This window comes from Platichthys flesus, chromosome 2, assembly GCF_949316205.1.
Source record: "Platichthys flesus chromosome 2, fPlaFle2.1, whole genome shotgun sequence".
Taxonomy (NCBI): Eukaryota; Metazoa; Chordata; class Actinopteri; order Pleuronectiformes; family Pleuronectidae; genus Platichthys; species Platichthys flesus.
In genome coordinates this window covers 9,983,677-10,004,641 of record NC_084946.1, presented here as the reverse complement: position 1 = coordinate 10,004,641, position 20,965 = coordinate 9,983,677, and the positions used below count along the sequence as shown (strand labels likewise).

General features: G+C 40.7%; 1 protein-coding gene across 1 annotated transcript; it reads left to right on the top strand.

The window, feature by feature from the left end:
- The first annotated feature begins 864 nt into the window (after positions 1–864).
- Positions 865–20,947, top strand: synpra (synaptoporin a). The gene is made up of 6 exons (XM_062397329.1): positions 865–999; positions 1,132–1,197; positions 18,153–18,277; positions 18,873–19,071; positions 19,167–19,358; positions 19,463–20,947. Exons 1-6 carry the CDS (start codon positions 982–984, stop codon positions 19,712–19,714), a joined length of 852 nt encoding a protein of 283 aa, XP_062253313.1. The 5' UTR covers positions 865–981; the 3' UTR covers positions 19,715–20,947.
- The last annotated feature ends 18 nt before the right edge of the window (positions 20,948–20,965 follow it).

The window sequence follows — 20,965 nt, the reverse complement described above, 5'->3', positions numbered from 1 at the left end:
TGTATTAGAGGGAGAGGGGGAAATGAAAGATTATAAACGAAGAGGCGATAGGGGCGATGCTGTAAAATTAGTCACGCTGTCAGAGCAGTTTGCACTTGGCTCTACAAGAATTGTCATCAGTGTAGCAGACTCAAGGAAGCCCCCTTCGCTCTCTATCTGACCTGCAGTAAGATCCAGTCTCTCTCTCTCTCTCTCTCTCTCTCTCATGTTGTTGACATGTTTCCAAACCATAGACTATATAAAGATGGATGACAAGTCTCCACTTCCTCCCATTCTACAAAACTAAAGCTGAAATATCACGGATATGTCTACCGCCATCTTGCACGTTTTATAGCATTAAATAACAAATTAAAAACAGATTTGCCCGATTATTTTACACATGAAATTGCATCAGCTTGATACGCTATCAGCTCTTGAGGTTCACAGTGGTATTATAAGGGCTAGCTTGTTATCATGGTAATTTTGGTAGATTTCTCCAACACGTTGCTAAATATCTGTGATATAACCTTTGTAAATCTTTCTTATCACGCTCTTTTCTCTTATTTCTGTGTCATGAGCAGAGAGCAAGAAGTCATCTCACGCTTGCATCAAAAATACTAAATTAACATTATTTTTGTTTAATCGATTTTTTTCTGGCTGCAGCTATTATGAATGTTATTAGCTTAATTATCTTAATTTCATGCTGATGTATTGGTAGTTGAAAACAGATACCAAAATAAAATTATATATTTGTTCCCTAAAATGGGGGAAAAAAACATGAAGGCGTCAAACAATCCCAGCCTGTGCCCACAGCAAAGTCTGTCCCCCAGAAGAAAAAAAACGAAGAGCGCTCGGCTTTCTCCGCTCAGAGTCGGAAACAGAGCCGAGAGCCTCCTGTCTGTTACGCGCCACGGTCTCCTCATCAATCTGGTCTTGGCTTCTGGTTTGAGATTGTTTACATCCAGTCAACCAAGTGAGGAACAGAAATCACCACCTTCTGAAATGGACACTGCCAATCAGGTGCGTAATTGAACCTAATGAAAGGTGGTTTTGACGCGGAGTTGTGCGTAATAATGCGCTAAATTGCCCAACGTGTCATTAATTGATAATAGAAACGAGAGCGCTGCTTTCCTCCCTCTGTGTCTCCTGCAGCTTGTATCCGTGGGGACGTTTCAGGTGCTGAAATTACCTCTGGGATTTATTAGGATTTTGGAATGGGTGAGTTGAACTTCCAATTGTTCTGCATTGAATAACTTCACTGTGCAATGTAAACACATGAATAAATCATATTATATAATATAACGTATATGATGTGATGAATATCTACGTGCTTGTCTTGATAAATTCCTGACCCTCTGTGGCGAAATTTAAAGTTCATCTCATCCGCTGGCTTTTGCGCGTAAATGTCGTTGTTAGTGCGCCTGCACACGGTGAGGGCGCCTGATTCCCAAAACCAGCTTCACCATGAGGGAATGGCTCAAGTTTATGTAAGGATCCACAGCTCCCTGGGAACTAGATGGCACTGGAAACCCGCTATGAAGCGTTTCAATTGTGGGTATTTTGGATGCGTTAATGCGCCAAACCCCCTTCGTTTTGTGTGCCAGTCCACCAAGAATATTGTCCTAGTTTCCCCCGAGTGAAATGATATATAAGGGGGAAGAACTGTGAGAACGGGGTGTCCTCGCTCTGACTGAATCAAAGCTTTACTACCTCTGTCTGTGTGGGGGACGTCTGTGGACTCTCGTGTTTATTGTACAGTGCAGAGACGCCTGAGCAGAAAAAGAGATAAGCGATTTTCTTTGATGTGAGTTTAGAGAAATTAGCCATTGAGGGTATTCGGTTTTATGTGTGTGTGTGTGTGTGTGTGTGTGTGTGTGTGTGTGTGTGTGTGAGTGTGCTTGTCTCCTTCACTTTTATAAAAGCCATCAAATTTGCAGAGACTCTTCGCCCCAGAAAAAAAAGCAGATTTATTTTCTTTTGCATGCAAAGGGGAGTAAACCTTCTCCCTCAAACCCACTGTCATCAGACACGTGATCTTTTAGCTGAGATGGGGCAGATGTCTGAAGGTGAGGTGAGCTCCCGAGTGCATCTGTTTTGTGTGTATGACCAGATTTGCTGTGATATTTGTGGGTCAGAGCCAAAGAAGAAAGCGGACGATCCAGAGCACCATCTGTATGATGTAGATAACACTCGGTCATAGCTCCCTCTGTGTGTCTTCATGTTGTGTGCGTGTGTGTGTGTGTGGCAGAGGGCAGCATGTCTGATTGTATGAGCATGACTGAACACTGTCCTGTGACATCCAGTGACATACTGATCCACCAATCACCTGACAGAGCTCACTAAGGTGCAGGGCCATTTCAAGAAAAAGAGTTGCAGTATTCCTGCCTGGATGATCCTGCAATGACAATAAAAATATATGTTAGAATGTAATTTTAATACTTTAGCATTGCAACCATTCACACAAGCTGAAGTAAAAAGACATGTATTTATACTTAACTTTAAAGGTAATCAGTCTGACATTGGATGGACGTTAACATGGACACCATTATTCTTATAGTGAGAAAATAAGACTGCCATGAACGTTTTGTCATTACCATAACCGGAATAAGATCATACTCACAATAAGTTATTACCTAATTAAGACACATGGACTTTTCCAACACTTCCAACACATTATATGTATACTATACATCTTAATCACATTATAACATCATATTGGAGTTTTCACAGGTTTTTCAACATTGACCTCGCGGCCAGGCGTTTGAGTGTAAACAAGTTGTAGGACTTAATATTAATGTGGAAAAAATCCAACTAAGCTGAGAGTATGGGAATATGAATGGAATATTCTATTAGCAGCTCATCAAAAGCATCATAATAATATCTTATTAAATATATCAAGCAAATATATACAAACAACAGGGGTGTTCCAGACTCCCACAGAGGCCAATCCTTTGAGCTGAATGATTCCAGGGTTAATGCAGCCGAAGTACTCGCTCAGTGGGGCAGGGAAACATAGACAGGCAGGTGATGCTGAGCGGAGGAGAAACAGTGGTTATGGGCAAGGAAGGCAAAATAACAAGGGTTTTCCAAGATACAGACTAGACATCAGGAGAACTCTTCAGTATGTAGGTGTGTGTTTGATTGACAAGTGAGTTTACTTCCAAGAATCAGTCAAAAAAATGTTTCACAATCAATCGTAACTATTTGGAGATTATAGGCACTGAGATTTCATTTTTTAAGTTTTGCGTCTGTGTACTTTTCCGGACATTATCCTTCTGAATTCTCACACTGGCTCATTGAAACATTCTCTGGACATTTTACTGAGGGGCTGGCAGGAAAAGTCCAGAGCATCTGCCTCGGACATTTGCGTGCTAACACACACCCCCTCCGGAGGATTTCAGGAAAAAGTCCAGACTTCAGTGTTTCAGTCTGAAAGCATCGTATATAATGATGTGTTCGATAGTCTCACATAATATCACATTGACCTACAATGTATCCATATATTAATCAATTGATCCCTGTTTATTTTTAAGATAAACATTCAAACAGCCTGAGATACATGCAGCCATGAAAACACTGTATTGTGGGTTTATAACAATCATGCTTCATTACCTAAAGGCCTGCAGTGAATCTCTTTCCACATTACATCACCAGCAAAGAAAAACACATGTCTGTCCTTGTGGTTTGTTTACACAGCTCCGAGCACGAAAGGCTTTTGTTCCGGCGACGATTGACATTTACCTTGCTAATAACAATGAACCCTCGTCTGTGAGGCTGACTGGTCATGTGATCGAACATGGAAGAAAAAGGTTTTTTTAACTTTGGTTAGGATGTTGCAGGAGACGAGTGGGTTTTTTAGAGCGTCAGTCAGGACTGAGCCTGAAGATGGACAAGGCAATTTCATAATCAACTATGTCTGCAGGAGATTCTCTCCGAGGGTTCTATGTCTCTCTCTCTCTCTCTCTCTCGATCTCTCCCTGTGTGTGTCTGTGTGTGTGTGTGTATGCAGTTCTTGCCCCGTTTGGCACACTGTCAGTGGCTGGCATATTCTGCTCCAAACAGCTGTAAGGGCTCCTCCTCTCCACCATGGACCAACTCATGCAGAAGCTGTCCTTTGAGATGCGCCCAAACTCTTCACTGCAGTGTGCGAGCGTGCATGTGTTTGTTTTTCTTTGTGTGTGTGTGTGTGTGTTTGAGAAATGATGGAAGGAGAGAGAGAGAGAGAGAGAGAGAGAGAGAGAGCAAAAATTGTTCAGTTGATTGAGCACATGATGCAGATAGTATACATGCATTTGTTATGCACTGAAGCATTGTCGTGTAAATTAGCAAGTACTGTATCGACTCTGTGGCTTCCTGTACTACACTCAGACTGATGAGTCACAACCAATGAGTCTGACTTGAGTCTGACTCTCATCCCAAACTCACGACTGACCCACTGTCTTATGATGTCATCCTCAGTACCTACTGTACTCCGCTTTAGTTTGCTCGGTTTGGGCAGAGGGTTTGTTTGTGTGTGTGCCAGATGAACCTGTACAACAATAGAAGGTCATTTGTCACAAGGGTTTTCAACACAGTTTGGACCTGAGTTGGTTTGCAAAGACCATGTTTAAATTATGCAGGTCGGATTCGATTAATACAACCTGACAGCCAACGCTGAAGGTTGCTTTCTCTGGATTAAATGACCATTATAAATTGATTAAATCAACCTTAGATTATTAAAAGTCAGTATCAGCCGCACTGAAACTTTGCTGGTTGATGTTCTCTCTCCCTGCAACTGACTGTACCACTGTTAAATCATTAAGAATGGTTTTAAGTTCCACAGAAGAGCAGCTCTTCCTAAGATAAATCATCAGCCGATCACAACACACAATTCACAATGTTTTTGTTTTTGTTCGATGTGCTGTGTTATAATGGCATTGTATACAGTAAATATGTGAGACCTATTACTAATATATTTTTCTCATTAGCACAGACATCTTTTGTTTTTTAAAAAGCAAATGCACATTGGGCATGGAACCCTAATTTTCAAATGTTACACAAAATGAATATCAGATGAAATCGATTTTTGATCCAGTGCTATTTGTTAAATTAGATGTACGTCTTCTTATGTCTTCTAAGAAAAAAACAATCTCTCTCTCTTTCTCTGGCACATTTTGTGTTTCTGTTATGGACCTATCCCCTTGGTAATGTGCTACAAGGAGTTTTCACAAAGGGTTGCACAATATTCACAATAATGGTAATGCAGAGGGCTAGGCACACAAACACACACACATAGACACACACACACAGACAGACACACACACACACACAGCAAAGTAAAATAAATAAAAGGAGGGAGATGCAGAGAGCTGCTGACAGCAATCGCAAGGCACTTGTCAGGTCAATAATCTGAAATAACTCTCTTTTTGACAAGAGGGCTGATGCTTGAGGAAAAAAACTACACCTCTTAAATTATTATTCAAAAGATGGCATCAAAGCTTCGACTGTTCATTAAAAAAAAAATCTCTGACCACCTGTGTCAGGCAGGTGACTGTGAGCATGGACTTTTATATACACTTAATCAGTAGACAGCATTTGTGTGGGTTTCCTCTGGGTACTCAGCTTCCTCTCATTGTCAAAAGACTTGCAGATTGGGGTGAGGTTAATTGGACCCTCTAAATTGACCATAAACGTAAGTATGAATGCTTTTTCTCTTGTAATGTTATGATGTTAAAATACGCTTGATTGGGTTGGTTGCATATCAGGAATGAGTTGTAGCTGATGAACACTTTCGATGTGACGTGGCCTTTCCTGAACCATCAGTTCAGACCTGGACCTCTATCTCCCTCTGAACCCTGAGATGATTGTCCTCCATTTGTGACTCAGACAGGGAAAAGGTTAGCCTGTCTATTCCTGTAGGTGGACATGTCTGATCAAATAAGACAACACGCATACACACACAAACACACACAGACTGATACGCACACGCATGGCTGCAGGGCCGGCCCAAGCCTTTCGGGGGCCCTAAGCAGAATTTGATATTGGGGCCCCCCCTCCCACTAGCGGAGTCATTTGCGCTCGACGATTATTGACAAAAATGTCACACTACAATGATTTGAAAATGAATTAATTGACATTATCAATTGTATTAATACTGAATTACGTAGATGTGATTTCCTGTATTTTTTATATGGCCAGCTGGAGAAGGGAAATACCTAAATTTAAGCATATTCATAGCATTTTGCTTTTTGACTTATTGAGATGGTGACTTAGGCTTGGGCTTCAGTGCCCCTTGACCTCTTGGGCCTGGAAGGCTCATTCAGTTGCTCTCATGCCAAAAATATTCTAGACTTTTGTCCCTTGATAGACCCCTGTATTATTATAGTCATTATTTACACCAAAACAGTCACCTTTTAACCTTAGAGGGCACTTAGATCACAGATTTATTTTAAACTTTCATATTCAAAGTAAAGCATCAAGTGTGGTTTACTGAAGTTAAATTGTAAAATAATTAAATACAACAGCATTTGTATTTTATTTTAAAGTATCAGTTTAATAAAACAGATCTTTCAACAGATTTGTAAATGTGCAATCTTAAACTGAAATCAAAATACACAAACATTAGTATTATCAAAAATAACATTAAAAAATAAAAAATAAATAATGATAGTGCCTCTGTATTCCAAACAAACGATCACAAACATATTAAATAAATAATTTGCAACTGTGCAAATGCGTATTAAGTTAGCAATTTCCAATTACAAAATAAAACCAAAATAGACAAGCATGAATATAATAAAAAATAGAACGTTACATAGATACATAGATTAAATAATGAAAGTGACTCAGTATTCAATTAACCTTTTAAACCCCATTAACTAATTGTCGACACGTATAATGGTAATGAAAGCTTCGACCATTAGATTTTTTGGGGAAGGTGAAGGTGTCACTAATTTGCACTGGCCCTCTTCTTACCAGATCAGTCCTTTCTGAGTCAGACAGGAATGCTGACCATTCAGCTGGGTCAGTTGGAGGAGCTGTTGATCCACCTTGATAGCTGGTGCTTGTTGAGGGAGTGTATGGGACATCCATAGCAGTGGATGCTGCAGAAGGACCTGTAGGGACATTAGATACAAAAATAGAATCATAACATAACACAAGATATTTCACAGTTAAGTAAGGCAACATAAAACAAAAACTGTTAGATTAACTGACCTGTTATGCCGGCAGAGGTTGAAGTCGGTGTATCAGTGACTGTCAATGCTGGTAACTGTTCCTCAATGGGTAAAAGTTCTTCCTCACTTTCAGGTGACTGTAAGTCTGCTGGGGGTGAACCTGCAAAGATAAAATAAATAAATCAACAAATAAAAAAAATGTAATTATTTTTTTTTAAATGTGTCATGTCATATTAAAAGACTATGTAGCCATTTGCCATCAAGAAAAACCTCACCTGCTGTATCATCAGCTGTGGAGGCACTGACACTTGATGACAAATCGGGGGCAGGTACAGTTGGTTGTGCTCCAAAATACTTCAACAGTGTTCCTGAAAAAATAACATTGCAAAAGTGCATAGTTGATAGTGAGTTTAAGAAAAATTAGTTTATTTTGCCATCATTACTTTCACTCATCAACAAACAATTCCACACCTAACCATTCCTATTCTAGTGAGGCAAAATAAGGCACAGCCTAATTGCAGTGTGGTGAACACTTAACATCCTAAATATAATATTAATACAATATAAGTATATTTTTATCACAGACGTCTCCTCACTTCAACATGGTGTTTTCTCATAAAGACCAATAGGCCATCTCTCAACAAAGATCTTAGAGCAGAGCGCACATTGTGCTCCATCTTTGGCTGAGATGTCACTTTTACTAACGTGCACAAGCACAGCAATGCTAGCTTGCATCCCTTACACCTAGAAGGTTAAGTTCACCTTTGGCTGTTTCCTCCAATATAAACCGATATCTCACGGACTAAGACTCTGCACTTAGTCGCTGTCAGACTCACCACTATGTCACATTTATAAAACAGTACTGTTTTCATGTAGCTAGCTACTAGTGCTAATGTCCACCTCAGTCAGCGAGCTAACGTTAGATTAAGCCTGGCAAGAGCTAGCAGTACATGTTTGATTACACATCCTAAACACTGCCAATATCGTTGACATATACACCTAGATAAATGTATATTAATGAGATACATACACTGTTGATGAATATAGCTCATGTGATGTCAAATATAAGATGACATTAACTCGCTAGCTAGCTGGCTAACTCCTATGATAGCTTGAGCTGCTCCTCCCTCAAATGAGTTCAACACATATTTTAAATAATCATGCAATCATACCTTTATCTTGCTCTTTTTTCTCATCTTCTGTCCTTTTCTTTTTCCGTTTTTGGGCACCAGAGAGATACGTCCTTTTAGATGACATGCTTATATATGTCCCTTCCAACTTAACCTTGAGTATTATGCAGTGTCTGTCTATGACCGCGAATTATCTGTCAGCAGATTGAGCACGCAGTTGATATGCATGACTTGTACGCTGGCAGATATATTGATCGTAAAATCAGAATTTTCTTGTATAGATGTATTCTTTATTTCATTCAATCAGGTCACTTGTTTAAGTTATTTAATATTATTATTATTTTAAATTATTTTTAATTATAATTTTTTTTTCCGATAGGGGGCCCCCTGGCGGTCAGGAGGCCCCAAGCGCCCGCTTGTATCGCTTATGCCTCGGGCCGGGCCTGCATGGCTGCAAGCACAGTGCATAGGAGAGAACAGGCGTTGAGAGGCTAAGTGTACATGGACAAGAGCATGTAGAACAAAAACCATAAAGGGGAAGCCTTGGACAAAGTCAGCCGTATTGGTTGAACTGTACTGAACATACTTGATATTCCCTTTACGAAGCGAGTTAGGATCTGACATAATAGTCTCAAAATGTAGATTCTTGCACAGAATTATAGTCATAGCATAAGTCAATCACCTCATGGAAACACCCACGCACACATGTTGGGATAGAGTTAAATTTCCATTGGGTGTACCTAGTTTTTTAAGTGAGGTGTCTATCCCTGAGCGGGCTCCAGCTGTATCCCCTGATTTTGCAGCCATGCAAACCCCATGGGGGGAATAGGAGCACTAAGAAGGGACACTGTCACAAAAATACATGGAGATTTGTTCTACTTGCTAGTGGTCAGTCAGGCTTACAGAGCGAGAGAAGCAGAGAGAGAGGGAAATATGAATTTGGGCTGCACCAGGCAAAAAGTGCTCCTTGTACAGGGAGGGATTAGCCACTGCTAAATGAGCTGCTGATTTTAGCTCTCACATGAAGGCTCCAGGATGTCACCTCTTTGTGTGAAGACGTGGGATTTTCAGCCAAGATCAATATCACTGAAGTACTGTATCCCCAGATCAGTGTCTGATCTTGCATTTTCTAAATCCTGTGTGTATGTGTGTTTAATGCTTCTGCTTCTGCCTGGGTGGAGAGAGCGAGATATTTTATACTCCATGTTCACATACATACACACACACACACACACACACACACACACACACACACACACACACAGAGCTCACACTCTCATCTCAGTCCTTGAACACTCAAACACACACATGTAGTGTTTAGCAGCACAGTCAGGGTCCACTGTACGTTCCATTTTTTTAGATCCATATTGTTTTTAATGAGTCTCGTCATTGTGGCCCTTTCGCCTATAGGTCATGATCAATTTGAGCTCACAAACGTGTCATAGCGATTCAGAAAATGCATAACCCGTTCAAACACCTAAACAAAATGTTTTCTGAGTTATCTGATTCTGTCAGATCAAACTCTGGCCGCCTGGACCAACTGCTGCTAACAACTGTGCTGGAATCTACTTCTGGGGAAACTTGTTAGCTAACAAAGCCAGCTGCCTGTTCCTCTGTGGTAAACAAAACATTCATCACTTAAAATTGTATTGTGACTGTATATATTTCACAAATAAGCAGATATATTAGAAGTGTCCTGTAAGACTTTTATTGATTGTTATTGGGCTGGTTGCCAATGTTACCACTTGGAGCACATGGCCAATTATCGCAGCTTATATATATTTGTCTCTACAATAGAGGTAGCAAGTGCAAAGTAAGGAAGAACATTCTTGGAAAGAACTATAGCACACAAAGAAATGGACAGGGACAAAGACATGATCACCTTGGCAGAAGTAATGAAAAATTATTTAAATGGTTTGTATTTATGTAACACTTGTGTTTCTTCATCTTGAGGACCACTCACAACACAGTTTTAACATTCACTCTTTCACCCGTCAATCTCTCCGAACAGTCGTCAGGCAAGTTGGGGCTCAGTATCTTGCCCTAGGGTAATTCAGCATGGGGAATGGGAGAGACTGGGATTGAACCGTCGACCCTCCGGTTAGTGAACGACTCGCTCTGCCTTCTGAGCCTTGTTAGAAAATATCAGAAAATTGATTTAAAAATGTTGACATTGTTGTGACTGCAACGAAAAAACTTGGACATACTTAGTAGTTTGGTTGTACAGTTCGCAGGATAAGCACTTTGAAAGACATACGCCTCCCTTCTCAATATGTTTCATGTTTCATCCGTCTCTTATTTTCTGTCTTCAAAAAGAGTGTCCTAGATTTTTCCCTCTCTCTCAGTCAGAGAGGGGCTGATCATCTGAGGCCCTTTTCTCCCCCTGAGGAAGCCACTTGACACTGCAAGGACTCCTATCGACTTGAATAGACCAGGTGGACGGTGTACGTGTGTGTCTGTGCGTGTGTGCGTGCATGTGTGTGTCCTTGTGTGTGTGCGTGTGGCCGTGCATGTGCGTGCACTTGCGAGGAGGTTTTACAGAAATGTCAAGTGCAGCTCATCAGTGAATGCACCTTTTAGCTCATCTGCCAGTTGGCGTGATCCTCGCCTCCTCACTCGCTGCTCTACCTCGGTCGCTTTCCTCTTCTCTTATCACGTCCTCTTGTTCAAACAGCTCCTCGATTTTGTCTTGTTAGTTTGAATATTTTACTGACTTATATTGCTCATTCCGCAGATCCAGGCATCCTCCTGATCTTATCAGTCATGTCTTCACTACCAGCTGTGAATGCAAACCTTTATGGCAAGCCGATTGAGTATTTATTCCATATCCTTGATATCAAGTTTTAGTCCCCTCCACTAGTTCGGTCATTGTCAGCACTAGTTGGACATTTGGTTGCACTAGTTCGGCATTTTACTGAACTAGTTGAACAAAAAATCGTACTAGTCACTCTGTTTCAGCAACTAGTGGCACTTTTGTTCAACTAGTTAAACAGAAACCTTACTAGTAACACTGTATGCCGCACTAGTAGAGCCAAAGTCTCTACTAGTGGGCTTTTTGCTGCACTAGTGGCCCTTTGGACCGAACTAGTAATGCTGAAAGTGTTACTAGCTTACTAGTGAGCTGTAAAAGCTCTGACATGTAAGCTAGTCAAACATGGATTCAGCTTACTAGTAAACTAGTGGCCTCCAATTTTCTGCACTAGTAAACTAGTGGGAGCCCAAATGCACACTAGTAAACTAGTGCAGCCAAAAAAACCACTAGTTTACTAGTAAAAAGCCTATTTTGACCTTACTAGCAAACTAGTAAGGTGCAAAATGTGTACTAGTAAACTAGTAGGGTCAGAAAAACCACTAGTTTACTAGTAAACACCTATTTTGCACCTTACTAGCAAACTAGGAGGGTGCAAAATGTTTACTAGTAAGCTAGTGGGCTTGAAATGGGCACAAGTTTACTAGTTGCAGTGTTTTGTGACCTTACTAGCAAACTAGTCAGGCTGAAAGGGCTTACTAGTAAGCTAGTGGCAGCCAAAATGCCCCTAGCTTACTAGTGGCACTTCTGGACACACATGCTAATGAGGGGATTCAATTTGAAGCTTCCTATTGGCTCTCCAGCAAGAGCTCCAGCCAGCAAAATATTAACCCTATAAAGCCTGGTGAGGTTTCACTGCGGTGAACTGCAGCTCCTTGCTTACTATCCAAACAGAATAAACACGTACATGTGTGTGTGCATCAGATTCATTATCGTTTTTGAACAACAATGAAACAAAGGTAAAAATATTTAATCTATTAGGTGACAGGGTTTTCAGTCCGTGAATCCAATAGTGTTCCCTCCTCTCGCTGGAAAGTGAAACATCCAAGCTTCCTCCTCTTGAGAGGAGCGATAGCGTCTCAATCCCGATATGAATTACTGGCATTTCAGCAGCAGCACAAACTGCACTGAAATGATCATCACTAAACACATTAAGTGTTAGGGTTGCCACCATTGACGGTTGAAAAACCGGGAAGCGATATCCTGGTTTCACGGAGGAATAACACATGCAGGAGTGGAAGTTTTTCACTTTATTGGGCACGCTCCAGTCATTTCATAATAAAGCATATACTTCAGTATAAGGGTACATATTAACAGAAGCCTAAAAACAGGTCTACAATATAGCCCCCTCCTCCATTAATGTTTTGATATTTTCGAGAGTTGTATAATCTCAGGACTCGGGAGCCTCGGGAGTGGCCAGTAGTCCAACCCTGTCTCTTTGAAAACCCCACATCAGTAAAGTCCATTTCAGTAAGCTGAATCCATGTTTGACTAGCTTACATGTCAGAGCTTTTACAGCTCACTAGTAAGCTAGTAACACTTTCAGCATTACTAGTTCGGTCCAAAGGGCCACTAGTGCAGCAAAAAGCCCACTAGTAGAGACTTTGGCTCTACTAGTGCGGCATACAGTGTTACTAGTAAGGTTTCTGTTTAACTAGTTGAACAAAAGTGCCACTAGTTGCTGAAAAAGAGTGACTAGTAAGATTTTTTGTTCAACTAGTTCAGTAAAATACCGAACTAGTGCGACCAAATGTCCAACTAGTGCTGACAGTGACCAAACTAGTGGAGGGGACTGATACTTGATATCAAGGATATGGAATAAATACTCAATCGGCTTGCCATAAACCTTAGTATTCATGCATCATTAGTAACAGGGCCACCTCATCGTTGGTCCAAAATAGGATATCCCTACTCTTACTTTGTAGAATTTTCTGTACTCAAGAAACTGACAAGACAAAGTGCACACAGATGCACTGAGTAATTGTATGTGAATTGCTGAATAGCGAGAGCTTTGATTTGATATCAAGACTTGAAAAAAAGCTATACATATATACAGACTATTTACCATTTTACAATATCGCAATCACGCACATGCCCAATGTAAATGAATGGTGATGTGATGTACAGTTTCAAATATGTTGTCCTGGACGGGGATTATTACTGATGCAGAGTTAAAGGGCTGATGTGGAGATTGTTTTAGTTTTAAAATGGAGTCAGACAGTACATCTGGTTGCTGGTGATCAAGTCAGAAGAGCCTCCAGCTTCATCTTAGACAGAATCTTTGCAATGTTATCCACAGCCACTACACGTATAGCACAAGTTGAACTGTTACATATGTGGCTGAAGTGCAAATATGCCTTGGATGCAAACTTTGATCTCACATGAGCACCTAGCTCCTCAATGTTTGTTGGAGAAGACGGCAAACAGGGAGATGTTTCAGAGCTTTCTTTGTGCTGCAGACGGTTTTCATTCCTCTACTCTGGCATTTCTCCCTGTATCTGCCCCCTCTTTTTGCCTTCCATCCCTCTCTCCCTCTGTATCTCTTGTTCCCCGAGGAGCCCAGCTGGGAGAGGCAGATAAACACACAGGGGCGTGGGGCTTAGCACCCACCCTCCTTCCACGATGCCGCGCTCGCTCCTGTTCAAACGCCTTAGCTAGAAGTGAGAGGGGCTAAACCCGAAACGAAAATCACAGGGAGAGGAGGCAGCTGCGAGAGGGAGGGAGGGAGAGAGAGAGAGAGAGAGAGAGAGAGAGAGAGAGAGAGAGAGAGAGAGAGAGGGTTATCTGAGACTGTTTGTGATAATTAGAAGGGAGTATTTATTCTGGTCACTTTTCTTCTACCATTTCTTTGTTGAGATACGCACATGCTACAGTGTGCACGCATAGTGAGCTGCATGTGATTCAGCTGCATACTTGAATTTGTTAAGCGTGCGTGTGTGTAGCACCCCTCTGTGTGTTTGTTTGTGACCTATCACTAACAAACACTCCACTGAGGATTTCCCTGCAGATGTTCCAGCTGTTCACAATGACAGCCACAGATAAGCTTTAATCAACCTCCACCTGAGGCCCGAGGCTGCAGGAAGCATGTGGGAATTGGAGTTATTGGTTTATTTACAGCATTATGCTTTGAGCTATTCGTTAACCCAAACCATCTTTGTTTTATTTTTTGTACTGCTATTGTCTCTTTGTACCACTGACAGGAGATAACACTTGAGCGTTGTTGTTCAGTTGTTCATTGACAATAGACACTTGAATCTGAATCATCTTGTATTTGACAATAACGCCCTTGTGAGCAGTCACAGGTTCAACATATGAGAATTAGAGCAGAGTTAGGACAATAGACAGTGGTACCTTTTCATATCTCTCTTTGCTCGGGTGCAACACTTGTGATTGTTCGATTTAAGGTCGTCTCCCTTCACTGTGCTATAGTAATCTATTTTCAAAAACTGTGAATAGAGTGTCAGCTTGTTTTGAAGGTTGCAAATATCAGAAAATAACTAGCAGCCACTGCACTTGAATCTGACACACATGGACTGATAGTCTGATAGTGTCTCTCAAATTGTGGCCCCTGATGAGTTCCTCTTACAAGAGGATTTTGCAATACAAATGAAAATAATTAACAGGGCAGGATTTTTCCTGTAATTTACTGAGGTTCAGGAGAAAAACTACTGATGTGTTGCCTTAGATTTATGTATTGTTCAAATAATTTTTATAATCACTTATATCAAATTCACTTTTATAATCATGACTCCAAAGTGCATTACATTCGTGGTAAGAATCAACCGCCACACTATGTACCAGAGAGTGAGAGATGATTAAATCAAGGATCACACAGAAAAACAAGAGTGAGACCACTGCATATGAAAATAATAATAATGCAGATGATAAATAAATCTTGTATAATTGTATTATGAGAGGGCTACACTAGCTGAGTGTATAATACATGGTCACCATGATGGAAATATCAGCATCCAGTTTACATCACAAGTAGCAGCTGTATCTCATGTTTACCAGTGTTATACAACACTGACACATTGATCTGTGGTGTATCAGTGTTACATTCTCTATGCCATGAGTTGTGGTTCTTGTGCTGCCTCACATTTGTGATGAATCTTAATCAAACACCTCAGAGACTGTGAATGTAGACACTTGCATGAGACGGGCATGCTCACACTGTTATCTGTTCGCACTTCAAGAACATGCTCGACACACATCTCTCAGGATGCGTGTGGGTACAGCTGCACGATCTCATTGCGCCCTCTTGAGGCCGAGGGGCGCTTTGAGACTGAAGACAAATGTCCCCTCCAGCTGCTGGCAAGCTGCGCATCCAGCTGCCTGTAGTAGGGGAGAGGGGAGGCTCATGCTAACCATGCGTCAGGTCAGATTATGGTGATCATGCTTGTGAGAACTCTTGAGGCAAGAGTGGCTTTATATGGAAAACTGGGCTGAGAGAGAGAGAGAGAGAGAGAGAGAGAGAGAGAGAGAGAAGGTTAGGGTAGAATAGAATATGCACTTTTATTAAGTTAAAGATATTTGAAAGAATAGTATGATAACAATGCTTATCAATGGTACATTTAATTTATCTGATTTAAATTAACTTTTCCATTTCATGCTATTTCATACTTAAATTCCATCACATTTCCGAAAGAAATGATGAATCACTGCATTCTTTTATAGTTACCAATTTGACAAAGCATGTTGTGACCTTATAAAAATAATGAAAATTATTCATTGTTGAAAACTAAACCACTCAACATTTTATTCATGGTTATATTTGTATGTTCTTATGCGACTGTTTCCTTCTTTTCCAAATAATCTCAGAATATATAGATGTCACTTCAAGGCCTCTATCATTTCAATTCATATTTACCATAATAAATGAAGTATATTTTTGTCCCGTTTTCAAGTGTCTTGTACAAGAAGCCAGTGAGCTATTACTTAGTGCTCATATGTGAACAGGATATTTAGTGAAAAGTGGTCCAAGCTGCACATAGTCCAGTCTCAGCCTCCACTCTGTTTAGTTTTTGTGTCACTGTCAACATATTTGAGTTATTTATTTTTCAGTTATACTGTAGTTGACGCCCCTTATTTTTTTTCTTTTCTGTCCATCTTTCATATTTTCCCCTGTATTTCCTTCTCTCTCACCTCATGATAATCAAAAAGGTGGCAGAAACAGCAAGGACTGAAGGGACATGAGATTAGCAGAAGTAAACATTATACTAGTCACACACAGACAGAGACACACACACACACACACACACACACACAGTGTATCCTCGGGCTGTCTCTCCCAATTTGTGTTTTTCGTAATCAGAATACTTCTGGGATCCCTTTAGCATTTACAAGCTGGATTAAACTCTACACTCTAACCCTCTATTATGTGTACAGTTATATTTGCTCCACTTTGTTCACATGTTTTTTGTGTGTCTTATGTAGAGCTACATTAATTATTCAAAATGTTCTGTTTTTGATATTAACCGACACTACAAATATTTACAATGTATAATAAAAGCTAAACTGTGAGGTCCAACTAGGTAAAGACTGCGTTTTATTGTGTGTTTGTGTCATTATAATGCCTAGTATATATTGGTTTGTGAAGTCCTATGTGACAGCGAAGGGAGCACAAACTGAAACTTTATAGACTCCTCTTGTCCTCATTCAGCTCTGCCCACACGCTCCCTTCTGCTTTTGCCATGTGCTGATGTGGCCAGAACACTATCAGTTGGTGTTAAAATTGGCTTAGCAGCAGAGAAATTGTTGAGATGGCCAAGAGCAAAGTTTTTAAATGGTGTGACTGCTGATCCTCGCTGTTTGCCACTCTAGTTACAATTTGAACGCTGCCTGTGTCTCTATTTTGAGGTGTCCAACACTTCATGCATTGGATATAGATGTTTAAATCTATATTTATGCATTGATATAGATACACTTTTTAGCTCAGCTATGCAACGTGTTTAGCCTCTTACTTATCATTAAGTTCAGTTTGGGCCAGAACCTTTACTGTGGGCAGCAAGAAGGTTCCATGTTTCAGTCGGTGTATTTGTTTGGAGTTGTTGTATGTTGCATGTTCTACCCGTGTTTGCAGACAAATGCTTGCAAATGTTTTCTCGTCTCTGTGTGTTGGCCCTAAGATATGTTGTCCAACCTGTGCCCGCCTTGCAATATGTCCACTGGTTTTGGCCAACCCCTCAAACCCTCAACCCACAAAGGTTAAGTGGTTGTGGACAGATGAAAAACTGTTCTGGTTCACTCCCTCCGTCATGACTGATGCTGCAGCAGGAGGCAGCGGCTTTTCGGCTGACCTGTCCAAAGCAGCAGCAGGAATACAAAGTCAGCTTCTAGCTTGTGAACATGGTGAGACATTCAGCAACTGAGGGAGGTGGTGAAGAGCAAGATAGAGCTAAACGTCAAGTGAATATTTATTTTTTTTTGGTTGGGCTGCAGGTCTTCAGTAATCCAGTTTAAATTTTTCATTATTTCATAGTTAGGATTTTTGTCTAACGGTAGATTAGGGAGATTTTTTACCTTCTTTTGTTCGTTTTGGCTTGAGATCTCCAACTCATTTGGTTTCTTGATATACTTGATTAGAAATTATACTTGTTTTGGAAAAAAAAATTGTTCATGGTACTTGCTGTATTCATTCCTCTGGTTCAGCCATTGTTCTTGTTTAAGAGGGCCTTTACATTATGGATATACTGTATGTGTCTCTAGTAAAATACTCATAGGATAAATGAACTGAGTGGTAATCACATTAAGAAAAATCTCAATCTGAGTAGTTTGTTGGCCTGTTGTCCTCCTAATGAGTCAGGTCAATATCTGCTCTGAAAATCTCTAAGATGAGAGCCAGCACTGTGCTCATGCCCTGAACAATAGTGTCAGTAGAGCTGATGCTCTGGTCTGAAGGAGCTCATTGTGTGTAGCACCTGATCGTGAGTGGTTGTGTTTGAATAAGTGTACACGGAAAGTTGATGTTTTGTAAGGATAATGTGACAGTATAACTATTCTCTGCATCAAGTCTTCTATCTTATCAGTTCCAGTTGTACTGTAGCAGTAATCTGATTTTTCCTGTATTATTTTGTGCAGCTTTTTGCCATTTTTGCTTTTGCCACATGTGGGGGCTACTCTGGGCAGCTGCGGGTTAGTGTGGACTGCATGGAGAAGGCCAGCAGCAACCTCAGCATCGCCATCGACTTTGCTTATCCCTTCAGGTGAGTGGGCTTCATTTGTCTTGTCAGTGTTCAATTTCTTTTTTGCCTGCACAACAAATGTGTTGTTGTTGATTGAGCTTTCTTGGACATAAATACTAAATTATTGTTTGCAACATCAAATAATCTTTTTTAACTTCTACACTTGAATAAATATTAATGGCGCAAGTATAGCAAATATAACTGAAAGCAATATGGTGACTTCCAGATTGGTAGTCAACATGTAGGAAGTTACGTTTTTTTCTGAATTGGGAAAAAGTGACTCTTTAATTTAACATCTATTCCATTCAGCTCCCTGAAGTTGGATTAGGAAACAGAATTGCAATGGAAGCAATTCCCTTTTTGTGCATTTGTAAAGAGGTTACCGACTGGTGAGAGATCTCAGCTGAGTTTTCAGGAGAGAAGTGCCTGAAAATTAAGACTTTTGACACGCTGTGGTTGTTGAGTCAGATAAAACATTTTTACTTTCCAGTGTTGAAATGTGTTGATATTTCTGATGAGGATAAACTTAAAGAACACTTTGGGTAAAACATATAATGGTACACCATTTTTAATATGAGCTGAAATTGACCCCTTTAAGTTTCTCTGTGTTGGCCAGGTTGTACCAGGTGTCCTTCGAAGCGCCTGTGTGTGAGGGCATGAGGAGGGAACTCGTGTTCCTCAATGGAGACTATTCCTCCTCCGCAGAGTTCTTCGTCACCATTGCTGTCTTTGCCTTCCTGTATTCTCTGATGGCGACCATCGTATACATCTTCTTCAAGAATAAATACCATGAGAACAATCGAGCACCGCTCATTGTGAGTATACAATCGCCTCTGACCGGGGATCTTTTGACAAAGTGACTGTTAAAGGAATTGTTGCTGTTTTTCTCCTCCCTTGTCCTCGCCACCAGGACTTTGTCGTGACAGTGGTGTTCTCCTTCATGTGGCTGGTCAGTTCATCTGCTTGGGCAAAGGCTCTGTCTGATGTGAAACTGGCCACTGATCCAGATGAGGTGCAGCTCCTCATCACGGCCTGCAAAGACCAGACCAACAGGTGTGGCTCAGTGCACGGATCGCGCTGGTCTGGGCTCAACACCTCAGTGGTATGTTTACAGAATGTCAGCATGTGCATCCCAAACGCTTGGAATAAATGAGAGTCTGCATCACTGACTTTCATATTGCTCTTCCTTTTTCTGATTCTCTTCAGGTATTTGGGTTCCTCAACTTTGTTCTATGGGCTGGAAATATCTGGTTTGTCTTTAAGGAGACTGCTTGGCACAAGGGGGCTTCCAGGTTGGCACAAGGGGCGTCTGAGAAACAGGCCGGCACCTTTAACCAGGAGCCCTACAACCAGGGAGGCTTTGACCAGACGGGGAGCCATAACATCCAGGGAGATCTCGGCCAGCCATCTGAGTACAGCCAGGTGGGAGGTCCCACCTCGTACTCCAATCAAATGTAGCCGAGCCTTTTCGTTTCACAAGTGGCACTTCGGCATTATAAACCAGGGCAATCACGGGGTGAAAGGAGAGGATGAGAGTAGAGTAAACCTTCACTCTCCGCTCAGTTTGTTTAAAAAAAAAAAAAAAGATGGTCATCAAAAAGGTGTCAGAGGACGTCCACTGTGGATAGAGTAAAGTAATGTTAGGTATTGTACAAAATTATCAGACAACGTGTTTGGTCCTCTTTCAGAATTGTTGTTTGCTGAATGTTGTATTTTTTGTAGTTTGAAACACATTAGTGACACTTTCTGTCTCTGCTTGGTGATCTACATTCACTGTTTAGAGACTTTTTTAAACTGGTTTGCCCTCTGCGGTGGAGGGAAAAACTGCTCTGTGTTTGTAATACTTTTCAACTTTTCAAGTGCATGATGTTGTATGTGTGCTACTCTGAGAGTTTACAAATCCAGAAATCCCAGACTCATTCCTCTGGGTTTATTTTAATCTGCATTATGTTATTTTAATATAACTGGCTGTATTTTAATGATGGGTACATGTCAACACATCAATGTGGAGTTTCTAAAGCCATTATGGCAAAAATACACATTGCAATTGTGTTTCTGTTGCTATCGTTTAATTTAAATTGCATCTGCTTTCACATTGTAATTTTATTTGAAAAGAATGGTGTCGTCTTCAAGTGTTTACAACTGTTTACAAGTGGTCGCTTTCGCTACACATGTGACTATGACTTTTCTATGCTATCATCAACCTACTGTTAAATCATAGACATAAGTCGTACCTCTCTAAAGTATGTCTAGAGCTGTGTTCATTTACACGTTTAAAGCCCAGCCGAAAGGCACATCAGTACCACTGTGATAATCAAAGAATAGTGAGTAGTGGGCTCATCTGTATGTAGCTAATACGGAGCTACGTTGCTGTTTGTATAGATTTATATGACTTGTGCAATCCTGTTTATTGACCTAAGCATGTGTCTTGCATCACTGTTATAAAGAAGAGTGAATATGTATGTATGTATCAATAAAGATGCACATATTTGTCCATAATTAGTCTCCTCTATCTACTATGATCTTTTTGTTTTGAAGTCTGACCTTTGACCTGTTTGTTGCTGCAGAAACTGATGCTGCTTTTTCTGTCGGGCACAATGTGAAGTACAGAGTGCTCCCTCTGGTGGTCATCAGATACAGTAAATTACAGTATTTTAAAGAAACACTTTATGTACACAACCTTGTCAGTGTCCGAGGAACTCAGATTTG

Bases quoted from the DNA above. Each gene is read 5' to 3' on its own strand.
- synpra (XM_062397329.1), top strand. The intron at 1,198-18,152 runs GTGAGTTGAACT...TATTTTGTGCAG, and splicing joins TTATTAGGATTTTGGAATGG to CTTTTTGCCATTTTTGCTTT. The intron at 18,278-18,872 runs GTGAGTGGGCTT...TGTGTTGGCCAG, and splicing joins GACTTTGCTTATCCCTTCAG to GTTGTACCAGGTGTCCTTCG.